Raw genomic sequence first — 18,438 nt, 5'->3', positions numbered from 1 at the left:
TCAGCAACATCCAGATATATATACTGGATTTTAAATGTTATAAAATCAAACCCATTCAAAACGCCATGCTATTAATCAAGGGAGGAGGCTTAAACAGAACTTTGAAACAGGAAAGGCCACCTGTCTGCCACCAGCAGTGTGACGTTAGGAGTATCTAATCAACCCCCCTCTCCCAAATTTGGAACACTGTTTCAACCCTCCTAAGAATTTTTTTAAAAGCTAGCTTTTTATTCCTGGCATGGCAATTTTGCATTTAATGACCAGGAGCTCGTTTTTTTAGGTTTCTGGTAGTAGAAATCATCCATTTTAGCAGCAATTACTAGCAATTTCGAAAAGGGAACGGGGGGGAAAGTAGAGGTGCCCAATTTCTGTCCAGGCTACAGTAAAAAAAAAAACTAGGACCTGTTCAGGAAGTGGGCTCCCCAAGCAATAATGTTACAGTTTCCTCAGCTCTTGCAAATTTGCTGGGCAGGGTCTGTCACTAATTGTAAATGTTGAGGAAGACTGGCCACCCCCCTAAATTAAAGTGGGTACTTGTGTTGGTCTGAAGCAATAGAACAGATGCACATGAAAGCTTATCCCCAGAATTAGACTCGGTTGGTCTTAAAAGGTGCCACTGGACCCAGACGTTGTTCTTTGGCCCTAAATGTCACAAAAACGGATGTTGCAAGCAGACAGAGCAGAGCGGCATCCACACGGTGTTGGGCCATGCATCATAACAGTCAGTCACAACTGGATCGCTCTGTTCACTCTGGAGAACCGTCATCATCCTCCATTCTGTATCAGGCTAGCAACTGTGGACATTTCATTGCCAGGTTTATAGGGGCATTGGAGCTAGATGCATGAATTCATTTTTAATGCATTTTAAAATTTTAAACTTTGTGCGGGTTTTTAATCTTACTGATGTGAGCCACCCTGAGACCATGTGGAGAGGGGCAGCATATAAGTCGAAGTATAAATAAAATAAATACAAAAAAAAATCTCTTTCACTCAGAATGTAACAAGCCCCCCCAAATATTAAAACAGGAAGGCCCTATTGCATGGGTTCACAGACACGCCAGCCTTTTGCTGCTAGGTGGAGCAGGTCCTCTGACAATGACCCAAACACATTTGTAGGTCCATGTGGAATAGGACTGCCAACCTATCGGTGATAGCTAGAGAGATCTCAGAATTACGGCTGGTCTTTAGAGAATGGGGATCAGCTCCGTGCTGGTTTGCCAAAGAACAGCTAGATTTGAGTCCAGTAGCACCTTAAAAGACCAAGAGTTTCAAGGTAGAAACTTTCAAGATCTGACTGTTGAAAGCTTCTACCTCGAAAATTTAAACATCTTCAAGAGATAAAATGTTTAAATATATATATATATATCAAGTTGATTATTCAGCACCACCTTCTGTTTCATTTTTTTCCTGGACCTACAGTGACCCCTTGTGGTTCCTGTGCTGTATTTGAGTCAGTGAAAGCACCAAATCTCATAAAATCTGTATACTTTGTGGTTCAATGGATTCACTGGTACTTTCTTTCCATTATTGATGTGCCACCTTTCCAACAACTTGCCCGAGGGGAGAATGTAAGCAAAACATTGCCAATAAAATCATATTAAAAGAGCAATAGCAGCATTTTAAAATCATGTAAACAAGAATAGAAGCAAGACTGAGGACACATTGGTTCAGTGGCACAGTGAACTAAACAATAAGGGAGGCAGGCTTGTGAGTAACTCTGGCAGAGAAACAGGATCTGTGTAATATAGGGGCCACTATCAAGAAGGCTCTGCTACAACTAGAGATAAATCAGAATGTCCTTTTTGTTTGTTTCTGTTAGATTTCATGTGCTATTATTGTCCTAGCTCCTAGCTTTCCTCGTGTTCTTTTCTGTCCTGGCTGGTTCATTTCTTTTTATACCATTCAACATCACAGTAATCCAGGTCTATGCCCCAACCACTGCTGCTGAAGAGGATGAAGTTGACCAGTTCTATGAAGCCCTACAACACCGTCTAGAAGCAACACCAAAAAATGATGTGCTTATCATCATGGGGGATTGGAATGCTAAAGTAGGAAGCCAAAAGATACCCAGGATAACAGGAAAGTTTGGCCTTGGAGTACAAAATGAAGCAGGGCACAGGCTGGTAGAATTGTGTCAAGAGAATACAATGTTCATAGCAAACACTCTTTTCCAACAACCCAAGAGACGATTCTACACATGGACATCACCAGACTATCAACACAGAAATCAGATTGACTATGTGCTCTGCAGCCAAAGATGGTGAAGTTCTATACAGTCAGTAAAAACAAGATTGTGGTTCAGATCATCAGCTTCTTGTTGCAAAATTTAGGCTTCAATTGAAGAAAGTAGGGAAAAGCACTAGGCCACTCAGGTATGAACTAAATCATATCCCCGACGAATATACAGTAGAGGTGACAAATAGATTTAAGGAATTAGATCTAATAGACAGAGTGCCTGAAGAACTATGAATGGAGGTTTGCAACATTGTACAAGAGGTAGCAACTAAACCCATCCCAAAGAAAAAGAAATGCAAGAAATCAAAATGGCTGTTTGAGGAAGCTTTACAAATAGCTAAGGAGAGAAGGGAAGTGAAAGGCAAGGGAGAAAGAGAAAGGTATACCCACTTGAATGCAGAATTCCAGAGAAAAGCTAGAAGAAATAAGAATGCCTTTTAAAATGAACAGTTCAAACAAATAGAAGAATACAATAGAATTGGGAGGCCTGAGATCTTTTCAAGAAAATTGGAGATATGAAGAGAACGTTTCATGCAAAGATGGGTATGATAAAGGGCCAAAATGGTAGGGACCTCAATATGCCAGCAAATATGGAAAACTCAACAATGGCCACAGGATTGGAAAAGGTCAGTTTACATTCCAACCCCAACGCAGAGCAATGCCAAAAAAAGTTCAAACTACCGCACCATTGCTCTCATTTCTCATGCTAGCAAAATTATGCTCAAAATCCTACAAGCTAGGCTCCAACAATGTGGACCAAGAACTTCCAGAAGAACAGGCAGGATTTCAAAAAGGCAGAGGAACTAGAGATCAAATTGCCAACATATGCTGGATCATGGAGAAAGCTAGGGAGTTCCAGAAAAAACATCTACTTTTCTTCATTGACTATGCTAAAGCCTTTGATTGTGTGGAGCACAACAAATTGTGGCAAGTTCTTAAAGAGGTGGGAATACCAGAGCATCTTATCTGTCTCTTGAGAAACCTATATGCAGGCCAAGAAGCAACAGTGAGAACTGAACATGGAATCACTGATTGATTCAAAATTGAGAAAGGAGTTCGGCAAGGCTGTATACTGTCGTCTTGCCTATTTAACTTGTATGCGGAGCACATCATGAGAAAGGCAGGGTTAGAAGAGTCACAAATTGGGATCAAGATTGCAGGGAGAAATATCAACAACCTCAGATATGCAGATGATACCACTCTAATGGCAGACAGTGAAGAGGAACTAAAGAGCCTGTTGATGTGGGTGAAGGAGGAGAGAGCAAAAGTTGGCTTGAAACGCAACATCAAGAAAACAAAGATCATGGCATCCGGCCCTCTCAATTCCTGGCAAATAGATGGGGAAGAAATGGAGGTAGTGACAGATTTTAGTTTCCTGGGCTCCAAGATCACTGCAGATGGGGACTGCAGCAAAGAAATTAAAAGACGCTTGCTCCTTGGGAGGAAAGCTATGGCAAATCTAGACAGCATCCTAAAAAGCAGAGACCTCACCCTGCCAACAAAAGTGCATCTAGTCAAAGCTATGGTCTTTCCAGTTGCAATGTATGGCTGCGAAAGTTGGACCATAAGGAAGGCCGAGCGTCAAAGAATTAAGGCTTTTGAACTCTGGTGCTGGAGAAGACTCTTGCGAGTCCCTTGGACTGCAAGGCGAACAAACCGGTCAGTCCTAGAGGAGATCAGCCCTGACTGCTCCTTAGAAGGCCAGATCCTGAAGATGAAACTCAAATATTTTGGCCACCTCATGAGAAGAAAGGACTCCCTGGAGAAGAGCCTAATGCTGGGAGTGATTGAGGGCAAAAGAAGAAGGAGACGACAGAGAATGAGGTGGCTGGATGGAGTCACTGAAGCAGTTGGTGCAAACTTAAATGGACTCCGGGGAATGGTAGAGGACAGGAAGGCCTGGAGGATCATTGTCCATGGGGTCGCGATGGGTCGGACACGACTTCGCACCTAACAACAACAAATTCTCCATTTTTGCTGTATTTAAAAGATAAATGCTCTTTATAGGCATTTGATGCCTATAAAATGGCATTGAACGTGTTTATTTGAATATGTAGCACAAAAAAGAACAAGAGTTGTTTTTATACCCTGCTTTTCACTACCCAAAGGAGTCTCAAAGCAGCTTCCAATCACCTTCGCTTCCTCCCCCCCAAAACAGGCAACCTATGAGGTAGGTGAGGCCGAGAGTGCTCAAAGATTTTCCGGAGAACTTGCACAACCCTTGTCCATCATCTTCGGGACCTCTTTAAGGAATGGAGATGTCCCGGAGGACTGGAAGAGAGCAAACGTTATTCCAATCTTCAAAAAAGGGAGGAAGGATGACCCGGGCAACTACAGACCAGTGAGTCTGACCTCCATTGTGGGTAAGATAATGGAGCAGATGACACCAAATTAGGAGGACTTGCAAATACACCAGAAGATAGAGACAGAGTTCAACGAGATCTGAACACAATGGAAAAATGGGCAAATGAGAACCAGATGCAATTTAATAAAGATAAGTGTAAAGTTCTGCATCTGGGTCAAAAAAATGAAAAGCATGCCTACTGGATGGGGGATACGCTTCTAGGTAGCACTGTGTGTGAACGAGACCTTGGGGTACTTGTGGATTGTAAACTAAACATGAGCAGGCAGTGTGATGCAGCGGTAAAAAAGGCAAATGCCAATTTGGGCTGTATCAACAGAGGCATCACATCAAAATCACAAGATGTCATAGTTCCATTGTATACGGCACTGGTCAGACCACACCTGGAGTACTGTGTGCAGTTCTGGAGGCCTCACTTCAAGAAGGACGTAGATAAAATTGAAAGTGTAGAGAGGAGAGCAACAAGGATTATCTGGGGCCAAGGGACCAAGCTCTATGAAGATAGGTTGAGGGACTTGGGAATGTTCAGCCTGGAGAAAAGGAGGTTGGGACATGATAGCCCTCTTTAAGTATTTGAAAGGTTGTCATTTGGAGGAGGGCAGGATGCTGTTCCCATTGGCTGCAGAGGAAAGGACATGCAGTAATGGGTTTAAACTACAAGTACAACGATATAGGCTAGATATCAGGAAAAAATGTTCACAGTCAGAGTAGTTCAGCAGTGGGTTAGGCTGCCTAAGTAGGTGGTAAGCTCCCCCTCACTGGCAGTCTTCAAGCAAAGGTTGGATACACACTTTTCTCGGATGCTTTAGGATGCTTTGGGCTGATCCTGCGTTGAGCAGGGGGTTGGACTGGATGGCCTGTATGGCCCCTTCCAACTCTATGATTCTATGAGAGAGCTCTGAGAGAACTGCTCTGTGAGAACTGCTCTAACAGGATTGTGATTGGCCCAAGGTCACCCTGTTGGCTGCATGTGGAGGAGGCAGCAGGCATCAAACTCAGCTCTCCAGATTAGAAGTGACCGCTCTTAACCACGACACCACGCTGGTTAGCCAAACTGGTTCAAGAATAAGAGTTTGCAGGTGCATATCTCATGAGGGGCAAACAAAATTGAAATGAAGATATATGAATTGCATCTGTCAGGGTTTAAAATTTGGTCTCTTCTTGATTTCCAATGAACCTTACTTCATGAAAGGAAGGGATGTGGGAAGCAGCTTCTCAGATTTCTGGGATTCCGAAGGAGGCTCAGCCGGGCAGTGCTTCCTAAAATGCGTTTGGGCCAGATCACATAGGGACTTGTGTAACCTGCAACACATCAGTACTGAATAAGGCCCGGAAGCAAACAGGTGGCTTCAACGTAGAGGTACCCTGTTCTTGCTGTCCAGTCTGTGTTGTGGCACAGCATTCTGCACCACTTGAAGCTTTGAGCGCATTTTCAATGGCAGCTATTTTGGACAGTATGTCTATTAATCCAGCCTAGATAGTAACAGACTGAGAATGAATATGGTTTGAAGATCAGTCCTTGTGGAGGGCTTACAGATGACTCTAGTGTTAAATTTTATTTGGCATTACCATGTCACCAGTTAGCCCTCTAGGACCAAGGTGAAGAACCCAAAACAGCCCTGTATTGTGAAGCCACTCCTTTAGGATGTATTGAAAGCACCATCAAGATCCAGGACTCTTTTATCTGCCTCCAAAAGCTCTATCAACAACCATTCTATCTTTTCTGGATTAAATTTCAGCTGGATTTCCCAAGTCCTGCAGCACCCCACAGGGAATTCAGTGGAACTCTCCCAGTTAGATTTTTATTTTAACCAAATAGACCAGAGTCTCATATCTGCAGGCTTACACCACACTACAAAACTCTGGAAAGTATAAGTAAGTGCGTATACACGTTGAACATCACTAGGGACGTGACAGAGCTTTTGGGGGCTATAAAACTGCCTCGTAATCATTCAACTAGGTATGAGTAACTCGTAGTAGAAGATGAAGAAAAAGAGTTGGTTCTCATATGCATCTTTTCTCTATCCAAAGGAGTCTCAAAGCAGCTTACAGTCGCCTTCCCTTTCTTCTCCCCACAGCAGACATCCTGTGAGGGAGGTGAGGCTGAGAGAGCCCTGATATTACTGAAGAAGAAAAAGAACAGTTGATTCATATATGCTGCTTTTCCCTACCTGAAGGAGTCTGAAAGAGGCTTACAGTCGCCTTCCCTTTCCTCTCCCCACAACAGACACCCTGTGAGGTGGGTGAGGCTGAGAGAGCCCTGATATTCCTGCTCGGCTTTATCAGTGCCGTGGTGAGCCCAAGGCCACCCAGCTGGCTGCATGTGGGGGAGCACGGAATCGATCCCAGCTCACCAGATTAGAAGTCCACACTCCTAACCGCTACAACAAGCTGCCTCTCTAGTCCTCCGTCATCTACTCAGTCACTTTGTCAATATATAACAAGTATAAAGCCCATTATCAACTACATTAATCCAAAAGATCAAAGAACTCGCAGATCACTTCAGAATGAAAACAGTCACAGTCAATGACCATGCTATATTTGGGATAACTGAGTGTTACTCTAATCCCCATTTGTTTGCATAACATCAGCATTCAGTATTTAAAACATATGTCCAGCATGTTGCCTTTCTATTGGCTTTATGTATCTGTGCGTATTATCAAACTTTTTTCATGGTTTATTTTACCAGGTACAACTCGGATGGTCATTTAACCAACGCAACATTTCCAACTGGTGAGGTCAGCAGTTTCCATAATGATGTAGAAAAACTGATGAAAGTTGATCTCGAGACTTCAAATAGGGAGAGTGTGATCATGGCTACGAACTTTTCCGCTACGTCTACTATTTACACACTAAAACAAGGTGGGTAAAAGTACACCTGTCTTTGCCATATTTGAAAGTCTAATTTCTTGCAGTTGAGTTCTGTCCATCTAATGATAGTATTTAATGCTAATTCCTGCTTCATGGTTCTGAAGCTGATAAGAACAACTGATCAGACAAGTTTAAAGTGATGGGATTGCATCCAGCCATGAGAGTCTCCAAGATCCCAAACTGTTCCTTTTATTTGTCAATATATGGCAAATATAAAGCCTAAGAGTTGACCAGTTCCTCAGGAGGATCAACAGAAGGGCATAGAGGCTACAAATTTTCCTGATGTTCCTTTCTGGCTCTGGGACTCAGAGGTTTACTACCTATGAGTGTGGGGAACGCTATTTAATTATCATGGCTCATAGCCACTGATAAACCTATCCCCAGTGGATCTATCCAATCTCAGTGTAATGCTGTCTGTGGCTGTGGCCATCACTACCTCCTCTGGCAGCCAATGCCACATGTAACCACCTTGGTAAAGAAGTATTTCTTTATGTCTGTCCTGAGTCTACTGTCCTTCAACTTCATTAGATACCCTCAAGTTATGCTTTGGAAGACAGGGGGAAAAGTCTGTTTGTCCACTCTGTTTAACCCATGCATAATTTTATATAACTTCATGCTCTGTCTTATTTGTCTCTTGCTAAACTACAAGGCCCTGGGCATCTGTTATTTTAGTATTTTCTAGTTACCATGATGAGCTCAGCAGCGTCATAAAGTATGTAAATGTGAAGTATCTAAAAATGAAGCTTAAAAACCTTTTGAAAAGCCTTTATTCAAGGTTTAGCGCATGTCTAATTCCTGTCGATACTACGCTCCAAGGATATTAAGAACATATCAGTAAAGTCTACGGGTTTTTGAGTTATGTCAGAGATGTCAGCAGTGCCTGCATCTTGCCAAACTGTAGATCAATACAACCTTTACGCAGGTAACATTTGCTTCACAAAGCTGCAGATCTGAACCCTCCCCCCCCCTTTCTTGTTTTGTTACGGACAGACAACACTCAGAATATCTATCGGGTCAGCCCAGATGGGTCTCTGAGAGTCACCTTTGCCAGCGGAATGGAGGTCACTCTCAATACGGAGCCACATATCTTGGCAGGCTTTGCCAATCCCACATTAGGAAAATGCAATTTATCACTACCTGGGGAGCATAACTCCAACCTTATTGAGTGGAGGCAAAGGAAGGAGCAGACCAAGGGGAGCGTCTCTGTGTTTGAGAGAAGATTACGGGTAAGATCCCTTTCTTCTTTTTTCCCCTCTTGTGTAAAGTGCAATGTTTCTTTGCTTTTCAAGACATCTTAATGTCTAGCTAGACAAGCTGTTGGGGATCAATGACGGGATCATTGTGACATATTTTTTTAAAGGCCAGTAGAAGCTACTTGGGGGAGAGGGGGTTAACTCATCCACTCTCCAACACAAACCACCGCCATTTTTTCTTACTTTATAACAACACTAGGGGTAAAGCCCGTTGTCTCCAAGAATACAACGGGCGCTAGAGCTTGGCAGTGGGAAGAGGAAGGGGAGGAGTTGTCCAGTCTGTAAGGGCATGGGGTTGTCATGTGTTTTGTGTGGGAGGGTGGTGGTGGCATGGTGGCAAATGAGGCCATGGGTGTGGAGATATGGGTGTCAAGAACCTGTGGTGTGGAATGTTCGTTGATTATGGGAGAGGACTGACCTTTGGGAATTGTGGCATAGTGGTTACAGATGAGCTTTCCAGAGCCATGTCCTCAGATATGTGAAGGGAAAATCAGACTGGAGACTCTTCTTAGGGGAAGATTACATGGCAACCAATTCCCCCCAGTTCTGCGTCATTTCCCTTCTTGTGTGAATTAGGCCACATTCACCGAAATGCCCCTCTGCCCTAATACACATAGGGTAGTCACAGTACACAGGTGTCCACCCTGTTCCTTCTGTCTCCCATATTTTCACTGTTGGTAAAATGTTATGTGCCCACATGCTTCTTTCATGGTTGCTCCTTAGAAGAACGGATTTTTGTACCCTATTGCTTACTACTCAAAGGAGTCTCAAAGCGGTTTACAAACGCCTTTTCCATTTGTCTCTCCACAATAGTCAACCTGTGAGGTATGTAGGGTTGTGAGAGATCTGAGAGAACTGGGAATGGGCCGCAGTGACCCAGCAGGCCTCAGGTGTCTCAAAGCATTTTCCAATCGTCTTCCCCTTCTCTCCCCATAGCAGACTCTCCATGAGGGAGGTGGGGTAGCGAGCCTCACAGAGAAGCTGGCAACCCTAAGAGGAAGACTGTCTGTGCACAGCAGTCTTGACCTTAGTAAGGTTTTTAATACTGTTTTTTTATTTGCCAGGCCAAGGTTATTTGCCAGTTACTATTTCAGTTACGATGTGTCTCCAGACATTTACTTGTTCTCTATTTAGTTTCACGCTGTAAATATTTATTTAGATCTTCCTGCACTTTCCAGACTCACAGGACTGATGCTGGTCTGCCTGTCTGCGCCCCAGAATACAAACAGTTGCTGATAAGGGCTGGCCATAAGCCATAGGCCAGGAGGGACACCCCTGCACCACTCCCTACCAACTGCAGGCAAAAATGGCTCCTTTGAAGGCTGGACTCTGAGGCATTGTACGATTTTGAAGTCCCACCTCCAAACCTCCAGGAATATTTCCAACCCAAGGGTAGCCAACCTACAGGTGTGGCCTGGAGAGCTCCTGGAATTACACCTCACCTGCAGAGTATAAAGATCAGCTCCCCAGGCAGAAAGGGCTACTTTGGACAGGGTTGTGGTAGAGAAGAAACATTTTAGGCTTCCCACACAGGTTGTTGTTGAATTGAAAGACCCGAGGCCTACTGCACAGGGTTGTTGTGCAGATGAAACAGGAGACAAAAGAGCCAGCTTCCTCTGCAGAATAATGCTGTGCAGTGGCCTCAAATCTGCAGAGGGTTGCAAAGAAGAAAGACACAGGGCTTGGCTGTGTCTAACCCCCGGCCAGAGCAGTATTTTAAGTGAGAAGGGGCTTTTCTGTGGCCTCCCTGTCAGGCAACTGTTTGGCAGAAGGGGAAAGCTCCCCCACCTCAAAAGGAAGGCCCTCAGGCTCCCCTGCGTTGCTCTTGGAAAGGCCTTCCTCCCCTCAGTCAGGGCCTGTCAGAGGCTCCTTCGCAGCAGGCCTGAAGGGGGGGAGGGGGAGCACTCTGCAGCCTCCTGCCAGCTCTGTCAGGGTTCTGAGGAAATTTACAGTTGGACTTGACAGTTAGGACAGCCTTGAGGCGAAAAGGGCTGACGCAGCCTCTGTTCTCATCCCCCTTGGCAGCCCTGCTGACCTCCTCTCCCTTTGGTGGTCAGGAGCAGACTGGCAGCCAGACTGGGCTTGGTGAATGGAATTTTGGTCTGTCCTGGTGAGGGGCCAATAGGAAGGCACTTTGCACGCCTCCCCATTGGCTGTTTGGCCCTGGATGGACACTCGGAGGGCCCAATCAGGAGCCGCTTTGCGGCTCCTGATTGGGCCCTCTGAGTTTTTATCCTGGACAGGGCCCACCCTAACTCCTCCCCAGGTGGCCTTACTCTTTTATTTAATAGGACCCTGTCCTATTTAAAGATTGGAGGTGGAGTTGGCTCTGCTAAGCAATACTGTGCGGAGAAGGAAGTATTAAAACACCTTATTTTCTCCCTCCCACCTCTGTGATTCATCCCTGATCTGAATTGGGCCCCATGAAGCTGGCAGAAGACTTGGCCTTCGAAAGATGTTGGGAGAACCTTGTCAGTTTATTTCCCAGCATCTTATCTTATTTAGGCCCTTAGAATCATTTTTTTTTAAATATTCATAGCCTACCTTTCCTTTTGGCTCAAGTCTGAGGGCTTCTTCCAGTCTAACATGCCCTCTGCCAACTGGGTAGAAGAGCCACTTAAGCTGGAAGAAGGGTGGTTAGATCCACTTTACTGTCTCCTCTGATGATATGCTGAAGCTTGCCTCAGCTAATGAATTGTATATTCATGCCAAAGAAGCACAAGCAGGCCATAGCTTTCTGTACTCACAGTTTTAACAATCTATTAGGAAGATGGACTGTCTCTCTGGAAATTTCAGTTGGACAACCCTGCAAAGGAAGAAATTCGTCATGTCAGTGAGGCTTCCCATAGAAGCCTAGTCATGATGAAACCTGAACCTGCATGTGCTGAGGGAGAAACAGTAGATCTAACCCGCCATGCGGGTACGAATCTGCTGGTTGTCCTAGGCCCCCGGGACATTTGCCTAGCCTGGTGGAATGAGCTCCCAGGAGAGCTACGGGCCCTGACAAAGCTATCAGGGCCTGTAAGATGGAGATGTTCTGCCAGGCTTTTGTTTGAGGCTGGGGTGGAAGAGCTGTCCTGCGATTTACAAACTGGAGGCCCTGCCTAGCGCTGTATAGATCCACCTGGTAGTACCAGAGTACGGATGCAGTTGGGGTAGGTGATCTACTAACTGGGATAGAGGAGGAATGTTGTTTCTGCCATATGTTGGAGTTTTAGATTGTACTGTTATTTTATTGGGGATTAATTGAAGGGTTTTTAATGGAAATTGTTGTATCCTGTTCTAAGCTGCCTCGGGCCGACTGTCTGGAGGGACAGGGTATAAATTAAATAAAATTATAAATAAATATAAATAAATTAAATAAATAAGTGCTGCAAGGAGTAGCCTCCAGCAACAGCTGGCATCTGAGATCTTTTCCCACAGTCGCTTAGCATTTGCAGTTAACTGTGTTGCAAATAAGATCAGGTGAATTCTTTTGACGTAGATTCTAGCTTCCATCTTAAGCAGGGGTAGTCAAACTGCGGCCCTCCAGATGTCCACGGACTACAATTCCCAGGAGCCCCTGCCAGCGAACGCTGGCAGGGGCTCCTGGGAATTGTAGTCCGTGGACATCTGGAGGGCCGCAGTTTGACTACCCCTGATCTTAAGCCTCGCCTTCTGTTTGTATCCGTTGCTACCCCATGGTGGTCATTGGTTGCCCCTTACTAGTTCTCTTGCTGTGATTGCATGAATGAACGAATGAATGAACGAATGAATGAACGAACGGTTCATTGGAAGATGCTGGGATTGCAGTAATCAAAGTTCCTAATGCTGGAGGAATGCAAACTGCCATCGCTGTGAAACGTGTGTAGCTGAAATGAGGCTTAGGGTTTTGTATGAGCATATTTGTGGAGTTACACTTTGAACAGACCAACCTAGGTAGGATACTAGGCTATGTCACTAGTTACAAACATAGAACATTCCAGTGATGCTCCAAAAAGGGGAGGGGATTGATTTTAACAGTTCAAGGAGAATACAGTGTTGTCTCCCCAGTTGGGCTCTCATATCAGAAGACAAATTGGCCAAGTGAAATGCCTCTAAGGGGAGGTATTACAGAGGGGTATGCCAGGGACTGGGTACAGAGAGTACAGAGAGTCCAGGTCCACCCTTTTTATTCTTAGATCCCCTACCACATTCTCCTTGACTGGGAGGAGTCAAACCCCTTTTTGATGCTTTGCCATATGCCCTGAGTGGTGTTTTATGCTGTGTCATTTACTGCTTCTGCCATGCAATCTGTTTAGTGTCATTTGCTTGTAATGTGGGCTCCCTTGACCCTTTGGTGTTATGTCAAATCCATCCTGTATTAGATCCTAAGTGTGAGAAACTGTGCTCTCTGTCCTGTTGCCCTTGGGACAATCTTGGAGGCGTTGGAGCACTTTGTACCCCAAAGCATTTGGTGCGGGGGGGGGGCTGCAGGCTTTTGGGTTGATAAGGAGGGTACTTGCATAGGATCCCAAGTCTTAGCAAGGATCCCAAAATGAACTGATCAATGTCTCAATAAAGCACTTTCTTTTCCCAATGAAGTCTGATTACTGGGCGCATCCATGGATTCTCATAGGATGATTCCATGCTTATGTAAAGTTTTGTATTTAACAGAAGTATTAACAAATGCTTGCATCAGGTGGTCAGTACTGGTAATTAAAGCTCAGAACCATCAATAACTTCCGGGGGGGGGAATTCTTTAGGAAATCTCTTTTCCATTTGACAGACATACTCCTTTGGGCAATGGTGTTCAGCACAGTGAATAGTTAGCCTTCCGTTTAACGATCCGCTGACAAGAAAGCATTTCTGCATTGATTGTTATAGTGATAAGCGATACATTTATTTGTATATAGCCATAAGCCTTTACAAAATATAAAACCCAAATTTATAAACAGTAAAACAGAATAAAAGAACTGTATAAAAATATAAAATTTAAGACCAACGAACTGAAGCAGCATACGTGAGTACAAAGTGCAAGAGAATTAAGAGCTTGCCTTAACAGCGTTGGCCCTTATTTTCCTTGCAGCCAAAGCAAAAAGAGCGGTTTTATATGAAACTTTATCAACCTGGTCAGATAAAAGATAGATTGTCTTTTCAGCGACAGAGGGCAGGTTTAAGCCCCTTAAAATCTCGTTGAGGAATTTGGCCCTGGGTTGAGTGTAATGTAGGGAGTCAAATATGTAATGGGGCAAATCCTCCAGAGCTTGTGCACCACAGATACAAAAACGCTGTTTTTTTGGCGTACGGTTAAAACGGCCACCTAAAACCTCTGTGGGCATCATTTCAAATCGGAGTGATGTGAAAGCTGCTCTGAGTTTGTGGTTAGGGATCTTAATTAGGTAAGAGGATCTACAGTGGTCATATTTAAACCGCTTGAACCATGTTGCTGAGTTGATTTTCAAAATTTGCATTCTGTCTAACTGGGCATCACTTTTGAAAATCCAGCCTCTAAGGTGAGAGTTATTAGCTGATGGGTTTAGGAGGTCATCGGGGATGGAGTAGCGTGCACCAAGGCTATTAATAAGGCTATGTCGTGCTGGGTCCTTTGATAACATTATATTAAAGGACTGATGACTAAATTTGTTTGAGTTGGCTAACCTAAGATTTTTCCACAATTATAGAATTGCAAAATGTACTCGGGCACTAAGAGAAGGTAGGCCCATTTCTGCCCTCATCAAAACAGCCGGAGTTCCCCTAGGTAGGGCTAGAATTCGCCTTAAGAATGTATTTTGCACAGATTCTAGCCCAAGTATGATGTTTTCCTTCCATCCCTAGACCTCTACTCCATACAATAGATGGGGGATGACCTTACACTTGTATAATTTGAGGGCTGGATCAATGAGGAAGCCTCCTTTTGTATAGTAAAACTTCAGAATAGTGCCCACTAATGCGAAACGCATTGGTGTATCTGTTCCCTCTTAATAAACCCTTTGACCTGTGGGAAAAAAAACAGATGTAAAATAGGCGCTGAGCCTTTCTGCTTTCTCAGCCTCCTCAGTTTGTTAAAACAAGAAATTGTTTTAGAAGTGTAGTAATGAGCCTCTTGTGGCGCAGAGTGGTAAGGCAGCCGTCTGAAAGCTTTGCCCATGAGGCTGGGAGTTCAATCCCAGCAGCCGGCTCAAGGTTGACTCAGCCTTCCATCCTTCCGAGGTCGGTAAAATGAGTACCCAGCTTGCTGGGGGGTAAACGGTAATGACTGGGGAAGGCACTGGCAAACCACCCCGTATTGAGTCTGCCATGAAAACGCTAGAGGGCGTCACCCCAAAGGTCAGACATGACTTGGTGCTTGCACAGGGGATACCTTTACCTTTACATAATGGCTTCCCAGATTTGGATAGCATCATTATCTGACTGAAGGATAGCATGCCTCAAAGATTCAGTTTCTGGGTTTGCAAAAAATTGAGATAATAATTTGGATTGAAGCTGGTCGGACTATTGATTGTTATAGAGAAGTCCAAGACCTGCCAAATTTGATGGGAGGAAGAGGGATGTGAAGTTGCTTTCTTTCTCCAGTTTATGGTTGCTAGTAGGCTTAAAGAATATGTCTTGTGCCTTTAATAAAAGCTTAAATGTATAGAAATGGGCAGCTGAAGCTTTTTCATGGCAGTGGGGTAAATAACATAATCTGATAAAAAGCATCCTTCTCAGTCTTGGCTCCTGCCTGGTGGAATGAGCTCCCCGGGGACATCAGGGTCCTGAAGAAACTTACTAAATTCTGCAAGATGGAGCTCTTCCAATGAACTAATGGATGTGTGTGAGGATCCTCAGTTATGCAGAAAATCAAACTCTTGAAAAAGGTTTCATTTATTGAGTAAGAAAGCACACTTAAAACTAAGACAAGAGGCACAGGTCATCATCTAACTCGGACACTGCAACTCCTCTCCCCATAGGAGAGAAAGCAGGAGAACATCAAATAGTCTCAACAACCTGATAGAGGGATCCCAAGGTTGCGTTCCGGAAGGGAGTGAAGATGGATAGGACAGACGTGAGAGTTACAGGGAAGGGAGGGGAGGAATGCAGAAAAGGGCCTTGGGGCAATAAAGGAACATAAGTCAATAAAACATGGCAAACAGGTCAGGTCGACTACAACCCCTCAGGGCTAGCAATCTAAATAGCAAGCTATATAAATACCCCAAAATAGGACATGCACCCCCAGCAATGGACATTGGGGAAGGCTTCCAATGGTAGGCTGAGTGGAAGTCCCTGGGTGTCTGAACATAGGCGGGTGTCTGAACAGTCCACAGGTGTCTGAACTAACCTGGGTGTCTGAACATAGGCGGCATCTGCCCACTCCCAGTCCCCCGTGGGAAACTCCTCCCAGTCCACAAGATACTGGAGTTTGCCTCTGGAGTCCAAGATCTGCTTGACTTTGTAGTGGGTGTGTTCACATACACTGGAATTGGAGCACCAGGACCAGAATGCCATTTGTCTGGTTCCAGAGCGTGGTGCACCATGCTACAATGAAACACAGGATGGACATTTTAATAAGTTTTAGCCAAAGATAACTCAAAAGCCACTTCATTTATGATGCCAGAAATGATGACAGGCCCCACAAACTGGGGATCGAGTTTACAGGAAGGCTGGTGACAGCCAAGGTGCTTTGTAGACCAATATACCCAGTACCCCACCTTCTACAAGGGCTCCAGGAGGCATTTCTTGTCAGCCTGTTTTTTAAATTCCTGTTTGGCCACGTCCAGGGTGGCCACGATGGTTAGCTAGGCTGCCTGGATGCGTGCTGCCCAAGCTTCCAGGTCCGGAGAACAGTCAAGATAAGGAATTCCACCCCCCCTAATCTGTTTGGTGGACAGTTTTCTCAGTTAGTGCAGTTCTTATGATCATCCCACACCTCAAATGGGGACAGAGGTCCCTCCAGCCAGTGGTGCCAAGTTGTAAGGGCTAGCTGCTGCCTGTTTTTCCCAGATAGCCCCATTCTCATCTCTGTCATTACATTTCTTTGACAAGTATGCACAGGGGTGCAACTGCCCATCTTCCCATAGTACGCTACTTGAATCTACTTGCACCCCAAGGGGCCAAGTGTAGTCATCATGGTGGAGGATGGGTTTGGTGGTAAGGAGCTGCTAGAGCTTCTCGAAAGCTCGTTGGCACTCAACAGTCCATTGGAGCTGTGCCCCGGGCAGCTCTGCCCCCACTCCCCCCACCTTGATCTTTAGCAGGTTGGTGAGGGCAAGGGCAACCTGTACAAAATGTGGGATGAAATCATGATAGGCGTTTGTGAAGCCTAAGAAACTTTGCAGTTTTTTCCAGGTGTGGGTTGGAGCCCAACTTAGTAAGTCACGCACTTTAGCCAGGTCCATACTTAACCATTGTGGAGGCACCCAATAGCCCAGAACATCCAGGTTTCTTTATGGAATTCACACATGGAAAGCTTTGCGTAGAGATGGTCAGCTAGAATCCTTTTCAACACGTCCTGTACCAGGCTAGCCTGGACCATCCAGGGCAGAGTCTGCACTTACTTTTTTTATTCCATTGTCAATCCTGTTGAATTCAGATTGCTTTGAACTCGGGTCTTCCTCTTCCCCCCTCCCCATTGAAACAGGAATGTCTTCTGCACGTGGTTAGGGAGGCTCAGAAGAGGGGGGGGGAGGCAAATGGAGACTCTCTGTTTTCTTGAAGGGGGGGAGAGGATCCAAGAAGTCAGAGGAGGGAGGAAAAAAATCCTTTCTTTTCTTGAAGGGGGGGGGGAGACGAAGAAGGCACAAAAAAAATCCAAGGCCGACAGAAGTTGAGAGAAATTAGGGGCTTCTCCTTTGAGGTAGGTTTGTCACATGACCACCTGTGGCCAATCACGGGTCCTCTACCACGGAGGAGAGCCCAGATTCAAAACAATCTGAATATATTCAGGATTAGCAGTAGTCTGAGATATCCCACAATAAAGGTAGGGTCACTCCAGATCAATCCTTCTTGCTGCAGAAGGAAAATTTAAATCGCCCCAAATCCAAACGGAAATCGCATTCTGTGTAGAGGGCAGGGACTGAATCGATCTGGGGTTGGAATAAAAGCTCTGTGCAGTTTACACCCAGGTCAGAACAATTACACAAGATGATAAGCATGTAGATTTGAGTCCATCATTGGGAAGCAGAGATCTATGGCCTGCATCCTTCCAATGTCAGTGGCTGGTAGACTTCCCTTTCATGTGAAATGGTGGCATGTAATGTCTACAAGGGACTACTGTTGTTCAGGAAAAGGGTCTGGGTTTCTAAGCCAAAACAACCTGTGTGAGAGGCTCAGACTGGGAAACTCTGGAGAAAAACCGGAATCGTACCTGCCTCATTCCAGCCGCTTTAACCCTGAAGCAAAATCAGTACATATTGGGGACTATTTCAGTCTAGAGGCACTTATATGAAAATTGCAGCGATAATGTTATATTAGGGAGCTGCTTTCTTATAGGTTTTACTTGGTTTGATTCCCGCGGACTGAAACCTATAGTAATACGTAAAGGTCATGGGAAAAGAGAAATACCAATTTCAGGTTAACTAATTTATTGGAAATGTGTTAGAATATAAAAGTTACTGTGTGCTTTATCGCCTGTGAAATATCTAATCCTTGCTTGATTTCTCACCTCCCCAATCTGCTATAAAAGTAAAGTCAAAATCAAGTTTCCTTCATAGTAACATAAATCCTCCGGATTTTTGTGATGAAGCATGTTACTGAAGCTACCCACTCAGCAAATACATC

General features: G+C 44.7%; 1 protein-coding gene across 9 annotated transcripts in view; it reads left to right on the top strand.

Moving 5' to 3' along the window:
- Positions 1–18,438, top strand: part of TENM1 (teneurin transmembrane protein 1) — a 534,679-nt gene that overhangs the window by 484,915 nt on the left and 31,326 nt on the right. For all 9 annotated transcript variants that reach the window (XM_077309379.1, XM_077309378.1, XM_077309377.1 and 6 more), the window contains 2 exons: positions 7,287–7,459; positions 8,459–8,694. In XM_077309379.1, the coding sequence (XP_077165494.1) occupies positions 7,287–7,459; positions 8,459–8,694 (409 nt within the window). The remainder of the gene's footprint in view (positions 1–7,286; positions 7,460–8,458; positions 8,695–18,438) is intronic.

Source organism: Paroedura picta, chromosome 13 (assembly GCF_049243985.1).
Source record: "Paroedura picta isolate Pp20150507F chromosome 13, Ppicta_v3.0, whole genome shotgun sequence".
In the NCBI taxonomy this organism is placed as follows: domain Eukaryota; kingdom Metazoa; phylum Chordata; class Lepidosauria; order Squamata; family Gekkonidae; genus Paroedura; species Paroedura picta.
Note: the sequence above shows the minus strand (reverse complement) of the source record. Positions and strands in the feature narration are given on the sequence as shown.